The sequence below is a fragment of the Gopherus flavomarginatus genome, chromosome 11 (assembly GCF_025201925.1).
Source record: "Gopherus flavomarginatus isolate rGopFla2 chromosome 11, rGopFla2.mat.asm, whole genome shotgun sequence".
Lineage (NCBI taxonomy): Eukaryota > Metazoa > Chordata > Testudines > Testudinidae > Gopherus > Gopherus flavomarginatus.
The window spans coordinates 22,807,670-22,826,219 of record NC_066627.1 but is presented as its reverse complement, the minus strand read 5'-3'; the positions used below and the strand labels follow the sequence as shown (position 1 = coordinate 22,826,219).

The 18,550-nt window shown below is 51.2% G+C and overlaps 1 protein-coding gene across 6 annotated transcripts in view; it reads right to left on the bottom strand.

The window, feature by feature from the left end:
• Positions 1–15,896, bottom strand: part of SOGA1 (suppressor of glucose, autophagy associated 1) — a 91,614-nt gene extending 75,718 nt beyond the window's left edge. For 3 of the 6 annotated variants that reach the window (XM_050917239.1, XM_050917240.1, XM_050917246.1), the window contains exon 1: positions 14,957–15,896. In XM_050917239.1, the coding sequence (XP_050773196.1) occupies positions 14,957–15,628 (672 nt within the window). In that variant the 5' untranslated portion in view covers positions 15,629–15,896. Of the gene's footprint in view, positions 1–11,499; positions 11,567–12,337; positions 12,449–14,573; positions 14,663–14,956 lie in introns of those variants that run through there. The other 3 variants (XM_050917244.1, XM_050917241.1, XM_050917245.1) reach the window with 3 other exon arrangements.
• Positions 15,897–18,550: the final 2,654 nt, after the last annotated feature.

The following is an 18,550-nucleotide window of genomic DNA, read 5'->3' as shown; positions in this document are numbered from 1 at the left end:
TGGTTTCCAAGATGCATATTAAATAGGAGGCCAGCCACAAATTTCCTCCATTTCATGCTCATTGCTGGTGAAACATGGCATGAATCTGGCCAAAGGGAAGACTTCCCAAGAGCCTTCTTTGTGACCTGTTCAGTCAGGACTCACCTTCCTCCCGCACCGACAAGCCTGGTGCCTGTAGCTCCCAGCCTGCCAAAAGCCTGGCCCAGGAACACCCAAAAGGCTGAGACTCAGGCAGAGTCCCGAAGCTGGGCGGCTATGGGGACCAGTCACTGCTGCTGGCAAACAGAGACTATCAGCCAGGCAATCCAGGATTACCTTCCAGCAAGGCTAACCCAGCTGCTCTTCAGATTGCAGGGAGAACAAACAACCAGATGAAATGCGAACTCCTGAAATGCCAAAGGAGAGAAATCCAATCCAGCTCACGATTCCAGGTGCTGTTTTGTGCCAGCTTAATCACCCATTGCCACTTGTGGGAGCCAGCAATCGGAGAAAGCACCAGGCCAAGCCATCGGGGCAAGATGCATACCACTGCAGGTACACACTGGCATTAAAAACTGAAAAGAAAATCTTTATGCCAAAACGACTCATACAACTGGCTCCCACTCCCTGGGCTTTTGACTGTTCCCAGGGGCTATTCTGGATCAGAGCACCAGGGTAGAAATGCCATCGCTGTTTGGAAATGAAGAACACATAGTGAGCTCTTTGGAACAGCGAGTTCCAGGGGGCAGAGTGGCCTCGTGGGAGACGTGTTTGGAGAAAGGATCCTTAGCAATGAAGCTGCCTTTTAGCAAGAGACCTGCATTGTTAAGAGTTGCTGGGGCTGCGATTGCATCCAATTACACTCAGCAAACAGCCCTGGGGAGCAGTGCGGATTGAACAGCCGTATGCAATCATGTAATGAAAGGCTGTATCACAGGGATGCTTACCCGACTTTGGAAAGCCCTATATATCTATTATTATTAGGAGTATAATAAAGGGCAGGAGCTGGAACTGTGCAGTACAGAGTACAGCAGTCCAACCCCTAACCCCACTCTTCCCAGTGTCCAAGTATAGCGTGCAGGTATTTCTCTAGATCAGGGGTCAGCGACCTTTCAGAAGTGCTGTGCTGAGTCTTCATTTATTCACTCTTATTTAAGGTTGTGTGTGCCAGTAACACGTTTTAACGTTTTTAAAAGGTCTCTTTCTCTAAGTCTATAATATATAACTAAACTACTGTTGTATGTACAGTAAATAAGGTTTTTAAAATGTTTAAGAAGCTTCATTTAAAATTAAATTAAAATGCAGAGCCTCCCGGACTGGTGGCCAGGACCCAGGCAGTGTGGGTGCCACTGAAAATCAGCTTGTGTGCCACCTTCGGCACGCATGCCATAGGTTGTCTACCCCTGCTCTAGATGAAACTGCCTCCAATATAAAACCAAGGGAAGAAAATTGTTACTCCCAAGAACTCCATGTACACATGTGATCAGCTTCAGAAACCAAACAAGTCTCAAACATGTCAAATTAGAGACCACCAGCCCAAAATGTACCCACTAGCTCTTCAGACGGCCTGATGCAAAAGAGTCTCTTTCTCGTCCACCTGCAGCATCACAGCTAGGCAGCAACAAACCCAGGACACGCACAGCGAGTGGTGCGGTCATCACTCTGTCCTGCTGCTTCACTCTTGAGGGCAGGCAGCAGATGGGAGTCCTCATGTCTCAAGAACTAACATGGTGGGCTGGAGGAGGGACAACTCAGCAGACTAACCAGGGAAGCAGCCAGTTCTAAGCTGGAGCCTTGCCTAAGTCTGCACTGCCCCTTTAAGATAGAGGTGTCTCAAATTCGCCCAACCAAGAGCCACACTGAGAGCTTGCAAGGACTCTTAAGAGCTGCACCGGCTGGCATAAAATGGAGCAGATGCTCTTTAATACAGGGCAGCATGGCCCCAGAGGGACAACAAGCCCCAGATTGCAATGTAGCCAGGCACCTCAGCTCAGGACCAGCATTGCATTCTGGGCCTCACATCCCCATTGGTTAATTCTTGCAAAGTGGCTAGAAAGTCTAAACTTATCTATAAATGCACATGATTGTTGCTCTGACTGAAGGGAAGAGAGCAGCAGCTCAGAGCAGGAAATTGCACGGCCCACCTCTGGGCCCACTTGGCTTGTAGCGTCCCCAAATCCTCTTCGGATTTGGTTTTAGTAAGAAAAGTACCAAATGGTAAATAAAGCCATCTGCTTCCTCAGAAGCTCAGCTTTTGGAAGTGAGTGAACAAATGTACACCTGACACGTGTGCCCACAGCGCTCACGCCTTGCACATGCTGGGGATTCGTGACTGCACAGCTGAACTTTGCACGTGCATGAGAAGGGTGCAATCACACATTTGAAAATGTAACAGTCCTTCCCTCTGAGCAGACAGCTGCATCACCAGTGCCAGCGGTCTAGAGAATGACTTCTGTACACAGCAGCCTCCCTCCTCCTTCTCACAAAGTCAGAGATTCCAAGGCCAGAAGGAACCATTAGGATTAACCTCCCACATAACACAGGAGATGGGAACCTCGCCCAGGATTCCTGCATCCAACCCACAACTTCTGTTTGAGCTACCACAATCAAAACCTTCCAGAGGAAACCATCTCACCAGGTTTTGATGGAATTATTGGTATTGTCTTTTTTTAAAAAAAACACGTGAAGACAAAATACTAGAAAACATTAAATATCTAAAATGAAATCCAGACTCTACCACAGTCATGGGAGTTTTGCCACTGGCCTCAATGGGTATGTCTATATTGCAATTAAAATGCCATGCCAGCTGACTCGAACTAAGGGTCTGTTTAACTGCAGTGTAGAAGTACAAGCTCAGGCTGGAGCCTGAGCCCTGCGACCCTCTCACTTTGCAGGGACCTACAGCCCAGGCTCCCGCCTGACCCCAAACGTCTACACTGCAGTTAAACAGCCCCTTAGCCAGAGCCCCAAGAGCCCAAGTCAACTGGCACAGACGGGTTTTTAATTGCAGTGTAGACAGACCCAATGGAGCCAAGGTTTCACCGCTAAGGAATAACACACCCATGTGCAGTCAACCCTGAGCTTATAAAGGACAGATCGTGCCCGGAAAATCTGATTAGTTTAAAAACAAAAATGACAAACTGCTAGGAAGCAGCGAGGAAAGCAGGCATATTCAATCTGGATTTCACTGGAGCATTCAATCGAGTATCTCATGAAACCTTTTTATCACCAAATTAATTCAGACTGATTTCGCTATGAACGAGCACTGCCACGGAGACTGGCTCAGGGACTCCAAGCAAATGGCGATATATCGAATTCAAGAGAGGGGTCCAGCAAGAGAAAATTACACTGGTCCAAGTGTCTGTACTTTCTGTATTAAGTCCTGGACCAGTGCCAAAATAGAACTGCTAGCCTGAGGGACCATTTAAGGACCAGGGTGTTGTGCAGCCCAGGGCTGGAAAGGAAAGAGCTCCGATTCCCAGTGGTGCCTAGTGTTCCTTTATAACCCCGGTAAGTCATGGCGTATTACAGCCTCAGCCACAATCATTCGGATCACCAGCCTGACTTTCCCACGCGCCACCCGCTTCAATTCTGACCTGATTTTAGTGGCCACTGAGCACTGTTAGTTAGTATATTGGGTCAGCTCTCACTCTGTGTGCTACAAACTCATCCAGTTTCCAGCCAGGGATAAGCACTGATCTGTAACTTCAGGGGCTACTGAGACTATCAGCATATAAAACCCAGATGGAAGGGGAGTGATTTGGGGGCTGAAGCAGGGTAATGCTGGTTTACTGAATGTTAACAATGTAAAACAACTTCAGTCGCATCATGGCAGCTAGACTTCATTGTATGCCTCACTAGGACAAGTCAGAGAGGCTGTTTGCATCCCATGCAGCTGCTGACACGGGGAGCTCCTCCTCTCGATGCACACAATGGCCCCTGGAGGTGAAGTGCAGAAAAAAAATCAGCAGATTTAGGAAATGGGCTGATTTTATTCCACCTAACTTCTCTTCAAAACACACACACACAGCCTCCAGCTCTGCCCCGGTAGTGATGAACAGGTGAATGCTGTACAGTTCCCACCTCTCAGCACTAGTGTGTCAGGCTTTCTGCAGACTCAGGTAGACAGCGCTGGCTTTACCTCTGGAAGGTTCACACCAAATCAAGGGCTCAAATCTTTCTGCTGAATTAAAAAAACCACAAACTGGCAGAAACTCTGTGCTTTTAAAAATACTCATGTTTACATATTTACCTCCAGGATGGCACCAACTGCACCAAGAAAACGTGGCCATCTCCTCATCAGAGCTGTAAAGAGCTGCCTGGATGAGACTCAGCCACGGAGTCCCAAGCCCTTCCTATTCAGGCTACCCTGCCAGAGAGCACAGCTGACCCAGCAGATACATTTGCACAAGGCAACCAAGGACCCTGCCTAGCCCTGGTCTTGAGCTCCAGGGTTGGTTAAGGGCAAGGAGGAAGTGGGAGGGAAAACAGACAGGCTGCACCTAGCTTCCCATGCCTGTGGAATCAGCCTGTGTTCCTGATGCTAACAAATCCATCAGCCATTGTGCAATCACAGCAGCAAGGCCACATGATTCCAAGTTGTGGCTCTGCGTGTTACATGGATGGCTCATTCCCTTTGCGGCAAACTGTTCCTCTAAACCAGTGGTTCTCCACATGCAGCTCAATCAGCACACAGCGGCAACCCATGTGACATCTTCAGGGCCATACAGATAGTATATATATAGTGCGTGGATGTGACCCACATAACACGGAGACCTGCTTATGCAGCCCACAATGGTAAACGGGTTTTTAACCACTGCTCTAAACCATAATAAATGGATGAGAATTAGAGGCCAGAAAAATGCTGACAAATTGGAGGGAGTTCAGAGAAAAGCCACACAAGTCTACCCGGGGCTGGAGGAATTGATTCCCATGATTGGAGGAGTTCACTGGGTGCAGCATAGCTTGGCTAAGTGCTAATGATGGGGGAAGGGAACATGCTGACCACCTCCAGTTAGTGAAGGGTGCCCACGCCCTGGAGGGAGAGCAGTTGTTTGCAGTGACACAACAGGCTTCTAATAAGGAGCTGTGGGGAGACATTACAAAGGGGAGGTTTTAGCCTGCATGGAAGGAACGACTTCCCAAGGAGGAGATGGTCAAAGGGAGGGCCGGGCAAACCCAGGCAACTGTGCACAGGGCCAAGCCAGACATTCCTGCAGAGCTCAAGTGTTCACTTGAACAGCAGTCTGCAAAGGCAAACGGTGCCTGCCGATTTTTTTCATTTGTGTGTTTTAGGAGGGGCCGGGGACTAAGCACAGCACAGCCCTAAAGTAAGAAGGGAGACAAAACTTTAAAAACAAACAAAAAAACCAACCAAAAACAGAGGCCGGGTGAACGGCAGGGAACAACAGCGGGAAGAGACCCTTCAAAAATTGAGACTTCAGGTCAAGTATCACCAACCCAAAGTGCCACAAACTAGACAAGTGAGATGCAGCTGGAAAATAGGAGGGCAAAGAGGGAATCAATCGGAAGAGCAGATAAGCAGAGACATGAATACAAATGAGAAGCATATCAGAAGCAGGAAGCCTGAGTCAGCGGGACCTCAGGCTCCCATCCAGGAGGACGAGGACAATAAAAAGAAGCTTTGCCTCAATATTCACCTCAACATATATTGGGTAGATACCTCCCCCAAAGCTACTCTTCAGGTAACTAATGTGAAGTATCATCAGCTGTCAAGAGGTGCTGGAACAAGATACCTAGAGAGCAAGAAGTCACCCAGCCCAACACACCCAAGAGTTCTAGAGAAACTTATGACTGATATAGCTGAGCTACCCAAAGAAGTATGAACTCTATCAGTAAAGTCACTTGTCTTTGGAAAAAGTGCTGGAGTGAACCCAGGATGTCCTAGGAGCCTTATTTAAAACACCTAAAGGGACCGAGATCCAAAGGGAAAATGAGCTCTGGTTCTGCAGAGGAAAATCCAACCTGCTAGAATTCTTGTGGGAGTCAGCCAAAAAGGTAGCTAAAGGAGAACCAGAGGAGATACTACTTAGACCTCCAATAAGCCTTAGAGAGAATCCCTCACAAGAAACAATTCACGAAATTAAGGCCTTAAAGTTAGGTCAACCCAGGATACATCACTCAGAGGTGTGAAAAATCCACACCCCTGAGTGATGTAGATAAGCCGACCTAAGCCCAGGTGTAGAAAGTGCTAGGTCGACCTAGCTACTCCTTCTTGGGGAGGGGGATTACCTACCCCAATGGGAGAACCCCCTGCCCCCGTCAGCACAGGTTGTGTCCACAGTGAAACACTGCAGAGGCGCAATTGTGCTGCTATAGAGTAGACAAGCCCAGAGTAGCCATGGGATGAAGCTAAAGTTCTGTTATGAATTAGAAATTGGTTAAAAGAAAAAACAGAAACCAACTGTTCATTTTTAGACTGGAAGGAGGTTAACAGTGGTCCCCACAATCTGTTCTCTAATCAATGTACTGATTATATGCAAAAGAGTTGAATGATGAGGTGGCAAAATTTGCAGATGACATAAATAATTGTGCGTCAAGAGAAGAGAAGAGATTGGGAGGAAATTCAGAAAGCCCTAAAAACTGAAAAATACAACAGCAGATGAAACTCAAGGTGCAAGATGATAGCAGGGAGAGCTGCATGATCATCTCCAGGGATGGGCTGCACATTAATTGTTATCACACAGGAAAAGTTCCTTAACATCACTTTGGGCAGCTCAATGAACAAACGAGGTATCTGAGTTAGGGATCACACTGGACATACTATACCGCAGTGTTTTTCAAACTGTGGTTGCCGCTTGTGTAGGGAAAGCCCCTGGCCAGCCGGGCCAGTTTGTTTACCTGCCCCATCTGCAGGTCCAGCCAATCACAGCTCCCACTAGCTGTGGATCGCTGCTCCAGGCCAATGGGGGCTGCTGGAAGCAGCATGGGCTGAGGGACATACTGACTGCCACTTCCAGCAGCTCCCATTGGCCTGCAGCGGTGAACCACAGCCCATGGGAGCCGCAATCCGCGGGACCTGCAGACAGGGCAGGTAAACAAACCAGCCTGGCCCACCAGGGGCTTTCCCTACACAAGTGGCGACCCCAGTTTGAGAAACACTGCTATATCCCTATACAAATGCAATGCTACAGCCTTGCTGTATCAACTGCACTCCAGTTCTAGTCACCCTGTCTCAGGAAGGAGCACAAGTGGCAAAGGTCCAGAGAACAGCAACAAAACTGATGACAGGCATAGAAAGACTTAGGTTCCAACCCTGCAAACACTTACACATGTGCATGACTTTACTCTTGTGAGTAGACCCACCGCATGAAATCCTGTCTCTGCGGAAGTCAACAGGGTTTTGACCATTGAATGTAATGGAAATACTCACACAAGTGGTTATACATATGCTTACGTATTTGCAAGTACAGAGCAAACTTAAAACTGTTAAAAGGAATGTTTTTTATACAATGCATAATTAACGTGTGTGACTTGCTGGCACAAAATATTGAGACAGAGAGCTTAGTAGGAGTCAAAAGACATCAGACGGTTGTATGGATAATAAGAATATCACCTGCTGTTATGCTAGTTAGGATGAAAATATGTAAAGGATATCAAACCTCCTGCTTCAAGGCACAAGCTAACTATTACCTGCCTGAAATTAGGGAAAAAACTCTCTCATGAGCCTGTTATGATATAATTTATTACTATTGATTACAGCAGGATGCAGAGCCTCCGGGCAGGACTGAGGCCCAGTCTCATTGGATGCTGGACAACATACAAGAGAAGACAGTCCTTGCACTAAGGAGCCTGCAGTCTAAATAAGGACAAGACACAATGGGGAGAGGGGAAGGGAGAGAAAACAAGAGATGGTGACAGTAACAGGAGCAGAAGCTTGTGTATATGTTTAGCTAAGTGTGCACTGTTTCCATTCATACTTTCCCCCAAAGCTTCTGGTACCCGCCCCAGTCAGAGCTGGGTCCTAGGCTAGAAGCCCCACAGATCTGCAGCAGAATGGCAGTGCTGTGTCGCTGTGATCTCTCCTTGTAAAATGGGGATTACTAGCCAGGAATGACAAGGCGACATTTCCTCTGAGATTAAAGAACAAAAGCAGCAGCTTTCAATTAGTGCCAGAGGAGGGGATCACACTATAACTTACCAGAGAAAATGAGATGGGGATTTCCACTGAGAATTAGTAAGAAGGAAGCTGCCGAGGCTTCCAGACTCCATGCCATGCTGTGTCCCAAATTCCTGGGGCCCCTGACCCCAGCAGACACAGCCGACCTCTAGCCCCAGCGCAGCATCCTACTCTGCTGTAACAGGCCTGAGCTCTGGGTCCCTGCACAGCACAAGGGGACAGCAGGTCACCTCCACCAGCCGGAGGCTGGGATAAGATCGGCTACAAAGCACAAGCTCAAATGAAAACTCAGAATCCTTAGCCCCACGCAAAGGGTGCAACGATTGATGTATTTTGACAAGTCAGTCTGAGCTGCGGCAGCCAACCAGCGGCAGCAGTGAGCGAAGCCAGCTGTTACCTGGGGGTTGCACAGACAGGTGACCAAAAGCAACCACTCAGGGATTGTGCCCCAGAATCCCCGAGGCTGCCTGAGTGAGTGAATGAAGCCTGGCATACCACAGAGGGCACAAGCTTTCAACGCCAACACAAACCAGGCTGCTAGCCAACTGCCATTGCTCCAGGAAGGGCCTGTAGTCATCTGCCCACAGAGTAAATGGTGGGGCACAGCAGTGTGCTGCAGGAGAACAGCTGTCATTTATGCTGGTGGTTCTGAGACATACCTGGAAGAGTGATGATAAGAGAGATCAGCCCCCATCCCTGCCCTCTCCTCTGCCTGCTCTCATTGTCTCCCCTGCTCCTCCCCAGACTGGTCAGTTCTGGGCTCCTTACAAGTCTGGGGCCAAATCCTGGCTCCAGGGAAGTCAAGGCACAATTTACCACTGACTTCAATGGGGCAGGATTTTCCCCCGGGATCTAAGGCCAAGATTTTCAGAAGAGATAAGGGCCTCAAAGGGTCCTGAGTCTCAAAGTGCTGAGCACCCAACCTCCGAAAATTAGGCCCCTTTAAACCCGCTCAAGAGGGACCTCAAAATCACAAATAGCTCTTGAAAATCTTGGCCAGCCCCTCCAGAGTGTTCCCCTTTCCTGCCCCTAAATAGCGATGGCAGCATATTGGTTTTCACAATACAAAAAGCAATAGACTGGTGCCAGGTTGGCATCAATCATTTCAGCCCTGTAATATAAGATGGGGCAGGTGAGGGGGGCATGATGTAACCTAGCCACATCTCTGCTGGGATTGTGGTTCAGGTGCAGTATGTATTCCTGTGCTGTGAAAATACAATAAGTATTTTTGAAAAGCAATAGCTATTCTGATCTAGCTCTGGAAACCAGAGACAGTCTGTAAACCTAGGCTCCTCCTCCACTGTGCTGGGCAAATAATGAGATACGGCACATCTGGTTTACACTGATGTGCAATAATAAAAAGCTGGACTGTGCCTTCTGCACATGGCAACCTGGAAGAAGAGATTCTCAAGTGCTGCAACACCCCACTGCATCTTGCCAGCAGATAGCAGACAGCTCAGCAGAGATTAAAATGTGTTGGGGGGAGGAGGCACAAACAATTCACAGCTTTAAGCTTGCTCTCATAAATTAACAGCCAAACAGCTGAGAGCTTCCGTCAACTCAAACATGCAACATTTCAAAAATAAAAAGAGGCCGCAAAGTCTCTTTCCTCACACTCTGCATTCAGATCACACACAACTAGCAGTATATTCCACAAAGCTAGCTACAGAGAGCACCGATGACTCGGGAGGCCACATGCAACCAGCGTTCTACAGCAGAGCAGCAGGCACTCTCCTCTGCAGGATGGCAAGCAAGTGGCCCGCAGAGGTGACAGGTCCCAGAATGCAACCCTCCACCTTGATGCGAGCAGAGACATCTGGGACCTATAGTCTCCTGGGGCCACAAAGCCATGTTTTAAGATGGGAGCGGTTGCAATCTGATCTCATTAACAAAAACTACCAGCAGCCTTGGGGATCCTGTCATGTTGCCAACAAAGCCTGGGCACCTCTGCAGGAGAGCGACATATTGGCAGGAGCTCATCAACACATTTTGTTGACATCTCCTGTTCCCTCCTGGCCCCGTTCCGTTAGGTGAGAACACAAAACAACACCAACCAGAGCCCAGCATAAACTGTTCACGTACATAAAAAAGATGGTGCAAGACAATACAAACCAACCGGGAAAGGTTATTGGAGGAGGGAGGGGGCGCTAACAAGCCTAATTCTGGGATGAACAGAGTCAGGTTTGGAGCCCTGGGCTGTAGCAGGTCTCAGTCCATCTGTTAATGTTTGTAGCATGACCCTTTTCTCTCTGAACAGCGATTGGTCTGAAGGCTTTGCCCTCCCCTCATTCCAAACTAGATCTCCAGTCCCCATTCTTTGTCTTCACATCCCTCCGCAGCTGCTGCCGTATCACATCTCACATTTTCCATTTTCCATTTTGCTGAGCAGGGATTCGGGGAGCCTGCTCACCACACTGCTGGGTGACAACAAGGCAGCTGGTGGGGATCTTAAAGGCACAGCTCCTTCAGCTGAAGAGCTCACAATCTGAACATGAATTCTGCTGTCTCTTAGGGGAAATGCTTTTAACAGAATCCCGATGGCTGAGGAGGGTCAGGGCAGGTGCACACAACAGAGCTCCCACACATATCTACAGTAGAAGCCAGAGGGGAGCTGACCTCTCCCTCCAAAACTCCTGATCAGAGAGAGGAAGAGGTATCAGCAGTCAGGTTTAGAGGTTTTAGTGACTAGCTTCTGTCCAATTGTACAAAACGCACTGCACTTCTGCGATAACACAGCATAGGGCAGGACGCGCACACCTTCAAACAGGGTCATTTTAAAGACCTTGTGCATGTTCCTGGTCCTCCCCCATACAAGATACGAATTATTATCTATCCAGTCACAAGCACAGAGCTGAGCAGAACTGATGTGTTTGTGCAAAACCAAACCTTAGTGGCACTTTGCTTCTAGATCTCACTTTAGCCAAATCCTGAACATAGATCCTGAATCTAAGTGATTCTGGTTTTAGCCCATCTTACTAAAGATTAGACAACATCCCAGACCTCAAGAGCCAGCAGCTTCAGTGCAGCACAGAGATCCCTTCCAGTGCTGCCAATATTTTAGCAAAGAACTCCCACAAAAATCTGCCCTCTTAGTCTTTGAAAAACCCTGTGTCCCAAGCATGCATGTGCAGCAGAGAGGAAAGGGTGAGGGGTGGAATTGGTTTATCTGTTTTCCATTTAGACACTTTTTATAATCACAGCCAAGGAGGGAGACAACACCAACTGGCTAACTTATATGAAGCTGCACTTTGCTGGAAGTGTTTATACTTTGATGCTCATAAATATATTGTGCATAATGCTAGCATAGACCTGCTCTACTTGGGCAGTCAGAAATGGGGCAAGGGAGGGCCCTCCTCCTCAGGAATCTCTTTCTTTAATACCTGCTTTTGGTGGAAGCTCACAGCAGGCCGAAGACAAAGCATTTGGACTTCAGTATTTTCATGAGGCCTAGAAAATAAGTGATTTATCAGTAACCAAGAAGGATGAACTTGAGTCAGGAGAACTTCCAACCCTAAGCTCTAGTTCAACCAGACATTGTAGGCGAGCTGCAAGACCCACTGGGAGAGGTTCTTTGGACTGTCTTATACAGAAGCTCAGACTCACTTGATGATCATAATGATCCTTTCTTATGTTAAAACCTAGCAGTCTATGAACGCTTCTTTCAATTTGGAGCCAATTTTATCAAGTGGCTCCCAGGGTCACGTGCTACCACATCATTATTCACGTACTCCCATGTGAAAAGCTGGGCAGAGTTCACGCAGCAACTTGCTTTCTTTTGCAGTGCACAGGAGGGCATGTCTGCCTGTGGTTTCTGACCAGCTGGCACACGGTGTACTACTACGCAGCTCCAGGCTGAGGCTTCAGGAAAGGAACCTGAAATAAGCTGCTTATAACTAGTGTGATCTGAACTACTGACACTCTGCCACACTCCACGTGTAGTGCTGTAGCAGAGCAACACTCATCCACTTGGGAGCTCTTCCCTAACGTCAGGAAATATTGCTGTACTATTATACAGCCTACTATGTATTCAGCTACAGAAATGCAGGAATAGTACTATACACAAGGGCTTGAAAAATTCCACCCACCAGTCCCAAGATGGAAGTTCTGCTTGGTGAGTGCTTAACTTAACAACTTCTTCAGAATTTCAGCTCTCCCATTTTAAACAAAAAAGTGTCTCGTCCCCATGGTTGCAAAGCAAACCTTCCAAATGTGACCCACCTGAAAACAACATGGCGCTGACTTCCTGAGTCTGCAGACAGAAATACCTCTGCAGAATTAGATCAGTCTCACTCTACTGCACTTTGGAAGGTATGAGCAGCAGCATAGCTGGGCTCTAGAGTATGAATATAAAAGATGAAATCTTCAGCCAGGAGAAATTCACCCCAGTAGAAACCCAGCCCCTCTTGCTTCCCAGCAGCAAGGGTAGCAAAGAGGATAGGGTGCTGTAATTGTCACGCTGGCATTGCCATGGGCCTCAAGTTGAATCCCCGTCTCTCATTTTATAACCAGTAGGATTGAATCCTTCTGCCAGGGTCTAGTAAGATGTGTAACTGTGCTACATATGTACACTGTCACCAGAAAGGGATCACAGCGATGTGTAATTATTTAAGTGGGATAGACAGAATAGTTTTCAAATACATTCCTGGGAAACTGGAGGGTTCTCATCTGTATTTTCCAGCTGAGGGTATGGCTACACTTGACATTTCAAAGCGCTGCCGCGCATGAGTGTGGTCGGAGCGCCAGCTCTATCCCAGCGCTGCACGTAAACCACATCCCTTACAGGTGTAGCTTGCAGCGCTGGGAGCGGCGCTCCCAGCGCTGTGGCATTGATTACACTGAGGCTTTACAGCGCTGTATCTTGCAGCGCTCAGGGGGGTGTTTTTTCACACCCCTGAGTGCAAAAGTTGCAGCGCTGTAAAGCGCCAGTGTAGCCATGGCCTGACAGTAAATCAAAGCCCTAAAGCTCCTTCTACTAATCCTGGTAGGAGTTTGGGCTCCAGCTGTGAATGAGAGCTTTGCTAATGGACAAAAGGCCTCAGGAAGCATCCCCAAGTGTGTTACTTCTGCACAGTGCTCATCTCACAGCTGAAATCCCAACACACTTGCAATCTTCTGGCCTCTGCATCTGAGAACTGCCCAGTCTTCCAACCCAAGCCCTCAGCAACAGCAGGTGCCAAGGCATAAAAATCACCTTTCTGAACCCACTCCTGCTGTGACGTGGTTCTCCAGATTACAACCTATATCTCATCCAACACCACATCGCTTAGGCACATTTGGGGGGTGGAAGGTACCTGCAAGCCCACCTAGCCCCATTTTCCTGTACTTTTCTTTAAAGTACAGTCACAGCTACAGATTTTCCTGTACTCTCCAGCAACACTCATCCTGTGCATCACAAAGAACTTTGATCATTGTCCCAGCCTGGATTCAGATCAGCTCCCTACAGGTAAAAGCCCCTTTATCCCATTCCCAATCACCAAGCCCTCAGTCCTGTTTCACATGTTAATGAATTAGATAGCAAAGCCACAGGCCTGGAAAATGGCCCTGAGGCACACATGGGCACCATGCTGACAGCACACATGAGAAAGAACTAATGGAAAAGTAAATGATTTGGAAAATCTGTTGCTCAGAATGAGGCCAACAGCATCAACACGTGCTAGGTGAACCAGTCATTGTGTTTCACAATGGCAATGGGTGCATGAAGTACTGCAAGAGCATCACACTTGCTTTGCTCTGCTCCTGCGAGCAGACAGGCATGGCAGAGCAGCAGCATGAGCCAGAACACCTGGCAGACCTTATTCCATACTGACCAGCCCCAACTCCATTTCTACATAAGCTGTTAAGCGTTACACGTCCACCACACAGGCAAGGGGGCAGAACCGCCTTTGGTTAAGGATGGCAATCCTTTTCCAGAGCTGAGAAATCTCCCAAGCCACAGGTCTAATGAGCTTTGAGCAGAGTTTTTAACATGCCATTGTTGGTTTCTAAGGTCTAGGAAATGCTGTTACATTGCCATGACAACTTTGAATATCTGCAGCAGTTCTGTATCAGAATATTGAGAGGGGCCTGTCTGCCTGAAGCCCTGACTTCCTGCCAATGTTTCAAAAACCACCCTACTTTATTTGGCTTTACATGAACTGAGTCTAAATCCATAACCCACAGCTTTTAAACCAGGCTGGGGGTGGGGGGCAAACTGCACCTCTGTAAATGGGGCAAGGCCAGAGGCAATGCTTACAGTGAGCAGTAAGGCAGAGGGACAGTATGGGGCTAGTGAACCAGACCTGGAGCCTGCCCCCTGGCCAGTACCCCACAGTGATCTGTACAGACCCTGCTGCTCCCGGCAGCCTCTTTATGGACTTTCTTACAGCACCGAGCTCCAGGCAGCGCCTGAGCAGGGCTTCCACAACCACCGAGCCGCGCAGCTGATCTCAGCCCAGCCTCCTCCTGGAGCACCAACCCGCTTCTCGGCAGGGGGCCTAGACACAGCCCAGCCTGGCCGCCCTCCGAGACTGGGCCGCGGCTGACAAGCGATGAACCTGACATCACTCAAACACCAACCTAACGGCTCTGCAGCCGCGCCCCGCCCAGGGCCGCGCCCCGCCCCGGCACAGCTGGCCTAGGGGGGCGGGACAAGCAAGAGCCCGGGGCACATCACAGCTGGGACCCGAGTGACACCCCTCCTTCCCCCGCCACTTAACAGCCACGGACATGCCAGGTCCTCCTGCCCGGCCAGGGACCCACAACCCCCGCCCGGTCCCGGTCCCGGTCTCGATCCCGCTCCAGCCACTCCCTACGCCAGGTCCCCTCCAAGCCCTGCCCCGCGCCCGGCCAGCCCCGCACCTTGAGATAGTCGTTCTCGGAGCGCAGCTCCTCCAGCTCCCGCGCCAGGCCCTCCTGCCCCGCGTCCAGCAGCTCCTCGGTGAGGTCGGAGAAGGCCAGCGAAGTGCTGAGCTGCAGGCGGCTGCTGGCCATGGAGGCTGCAGAGGGCTCGTCGGGCGGCGGCGAGATGCCCTGGCCGGCAGGCAGAGCCGAGGCGCTGCCCGGGGACTCGGGGTCGCTGCCGCTGAGCCCCAGATCCAGCGAGAGCAGCTTGGTCTCCTCCGAGGCGCTGCAGTCCGAGCCCTCCGAGCTGCTGTCCGTCAGGCTCAGGGGGGGCGGCGGCTCCGCCCCGGCTGGCCCCCGGCACCGCCCCTTCGCCTTGGCCCCGGCCCGGCCGGGAGCCCCCCTCCCGGAGCCCCGGCCCCCGGCGGGCTGCGGCTGTTTCCCCTTCTTCTCTGGCCGCCCTTCTTTGCCCCCGCCCGGCCGCCGCGAGTGCCCGGGCCCCGCGCCCTGCTTCCCGCAGAGCGAGGCCGGCGAGCCGGGGTGGCTGCCGCGCCGGCTCTTGGCCAGGGACCAGCCGGGCACATCCCTGGGTCTGGCCGGGGACGGCGCCCGCTGCAGCTTCTTCTTCTCGGGCGGCGGCGCTGGGGCCGGGCTGACTGGCTTGCTCGGCTCCGCCTCGGCCGCTTCCATGCCGGCTGCGCGCTGCTCACCGGCCCCGGAGCCTCTGGCCGAAGGCGCGCATCCCTCTGGGCGCGCCGGGGATCGCAGCGCCGGCCCGGGAGCTCCGCGGCTCGCTCCGGGAGCTGCGGCGCGGCCCGCTAGCCGGACGCCCTGACCTGGAGCTCGGGATCGGCGCGCTGGTCCCTGCTGCGCCCGGGAGCTGGGTGCGTCCTGGGCTGTGATCAGCGCCCGGTGGCCCTAAGCGCGTCCCTCTGCCACGCCACGGGGAACCCTCCTGCGCCGGCAGCAGCGCGGCTCTGTCTGGGTGTCTCCGCCCAGCAGCAGCCGAGACGGTGACGCGCACGGTCGGGGAACAAAAGGCGGAGACGGGCGCCAGAGCAGCGGTGGGATCCTCAAGGCAACAGCGACCCCTTCTCTGGCTGGGCTGCGAGGGGGAATTTCCTCCTGGCACAGTCAGAGCCGCGCCGCGCTGTGCGGGCACTGAGCGGGCAGGACGGTAGCTCGGCGGCTGGGGAGCAGCCTCCCTCTACTGGCCTAAGGACAAGCCAGGAAGAAAATTAGGCCTCCCTGCAAGGTACCATAGGGCTGCGACCTTTCAGACACCCCAAGGAAAAGCATCTTAGAGCCCCATCTGTCTTGTGGCTCCACCACCCCATCCTTCCTGCTCAGCCACCCCAACCTCTGGCGGTGGGCCAGGCCAGTCTGTATTCCACCTTGGTGCCACAGTCTGCCCGGGATATCAGCTGGCAGCTCCTTCATGGAGGCAAGAGCAGGGGCATGTACCTGGCACAGTTCACCTGCTCCCTGACACCTGTCCCTTCTGCAGCATGAGGGAGACCTGGTGCACGTCTACCTGGAATTTACCAGACTGCAGCCCCTTTTCCGGCTCTTCCAGAACCTTCTCCTCCAGTTCTGGTTGCACTTTTCCCCGCATCTCCTGATCTACGCTCACCCCGTCCGTTGCCCCACAAAGTAACAAGACCTCCTCATCAACCTCCTCTTGGCCGTGGCCAAGGTGGCCATCCACCATACCAGGAGGAGGAAGGTGCTCTGCGACTGTGAGGCCTATTTCTGCTCCTTCCTCAGATCACGTATCCGGGCAGAGGTCCTCTGGGCTGCATCCACTGGTCCCTGGAAGCCTTTGAGGAGCAGTGGGTGCTGTCTGGGATTCTCTGCTTGGTGTCCCCTTCTGGCTCCCTACTTTTGACCCTATGACCCTCATTCCTGTCCCTTGTTCATTAGTTGTCCCCCGGCTTCAGCTGAAACTGGGTTCAGTGGCTCCTCCCCTTAAGCTTGGGCAGGGCCTTTAGAGCAGGATGGGCTTGCGCTCACCCTTCCCCGGATCCTGAGTAGGTGCCCTAACTTCCCACCCCGTGTAAGTGCTTCATGAAATGCTTATTGTCAGCTATGGTGCAATTCTTTTTGCGATACTGACCATATCACCACTAAAGTCTGCACGTGCCAAGCGCGTGCTTGGGGTGGCAAGCCGCGGGGGGCGCTCTGCCAGCGTCGCAAGGGAAGCAGGCAGGAAGCTGTGGGACCAGTGGACCTTCCCCAGGCAAACCGCCAGAGACAGCCTGCCTGCCGTGCTTGGGGCGGCAAAATCCCTAGAGCCGCCCCGTCTAAGAGAAACACTGTCACTGATGTAGCTGCTACTATACAAGTTATACCCACATCACAAACATTTACAAAACATCATAAACATGGTAGGACAGCAAAGAAGACACAAAGGAGTAAAGATCCTTCCTATAAAGTCGGGGTCTCAAACACGTGGCCCATGGAGTTATTTTCTGTGGCCTGCCATAGGTGCTGACTCTGTGGGTGCTCCGGGGGACAGGGAAAAATTAGTGGGTGCTCTGCACCCACCAGCAACCAAGCTCCTCTCCTCCACTTTCCCCACTTCCTCCTCCTCTCCCCGTTAGCGCAGTGTCCCCGTTCCTCCACCTACCTCCCAATGCTTCCTGCCACCAAACAGCTGTTTGCATGCTCCGAGGGCAGGGAGGAGTGGGAATGTGGCGTGCTCAGGGGAAGAGGCAGGCCGGGGCCGGGATTTGGGGAAGGGGTTGGAATAGGGGCAGGGAGGGGCCGTGTTTTGTTGTTTGAGTGAGGTGGTTTGGCATTCTGCTTTGGCTGCTGTCTGCTGAAGGTGGAAGGTTTGCAGCACTGCAGGATGAGTGATTTTGGGTGGGAAGTTCTCTTCAGGGTGGGGGTTGGAAGGTTTTGTTTACTTGAATCAGAACAAAGTGCCTCTATCCCCCACGCTCCCAGGACAGCATCTCCTGCCTCCTGTTACAAGATGTGCTCACATGCTGCATGTGCCCCCTGCCTACAAACTGCAGCTGGCTGCTGCCTACCCCTTCAGCATTTTCATTCTTTTGTGTACATGAACTAGGAGGCTGTTCCCACACAAGAACAGTTACAATAGAACATCACCTTGTGGAAGCTAGTGTCTGCTTTGCCTTTAACCCCAGCTCAGGTGCTCAGAGCTGGGGGTGTCTCAAGGATGGCATCCTGCACATGTTGCCATACCTCTGGCCCCAGAACCCTAGACTACCTTTAAATCAACAGACAAGCGTCACAAGAGACTTGACCATCAGAGCCTTAGCTGAGACCAGCAAACTCATATCATGTAACATCAGTTTGGCTTTAAATCCTAGATTCAGGAGGTGAGAGCCAAGTGTCTTGCCCAGGTTCTCCATTTTCCCTTTCAGATCAAATCCCTCTTGGTGCCTCTAGAGTAGCTGACGGGGCAGGCGAGCCATGGTATGTTCAGCAGGACCCCACAGGTCTCACTTAGCCGTAGTTGTTCTTTTCTTTTTTTTTTTTTTTCATTTTTGACTATACTTTTGTATCGTTGTATGAAAAGGTTTCAGTGATGCAGCCCTCGGGCCAACGTACTAGTCGTCTTGTGGCCCTTTTGGTAATTTGAGT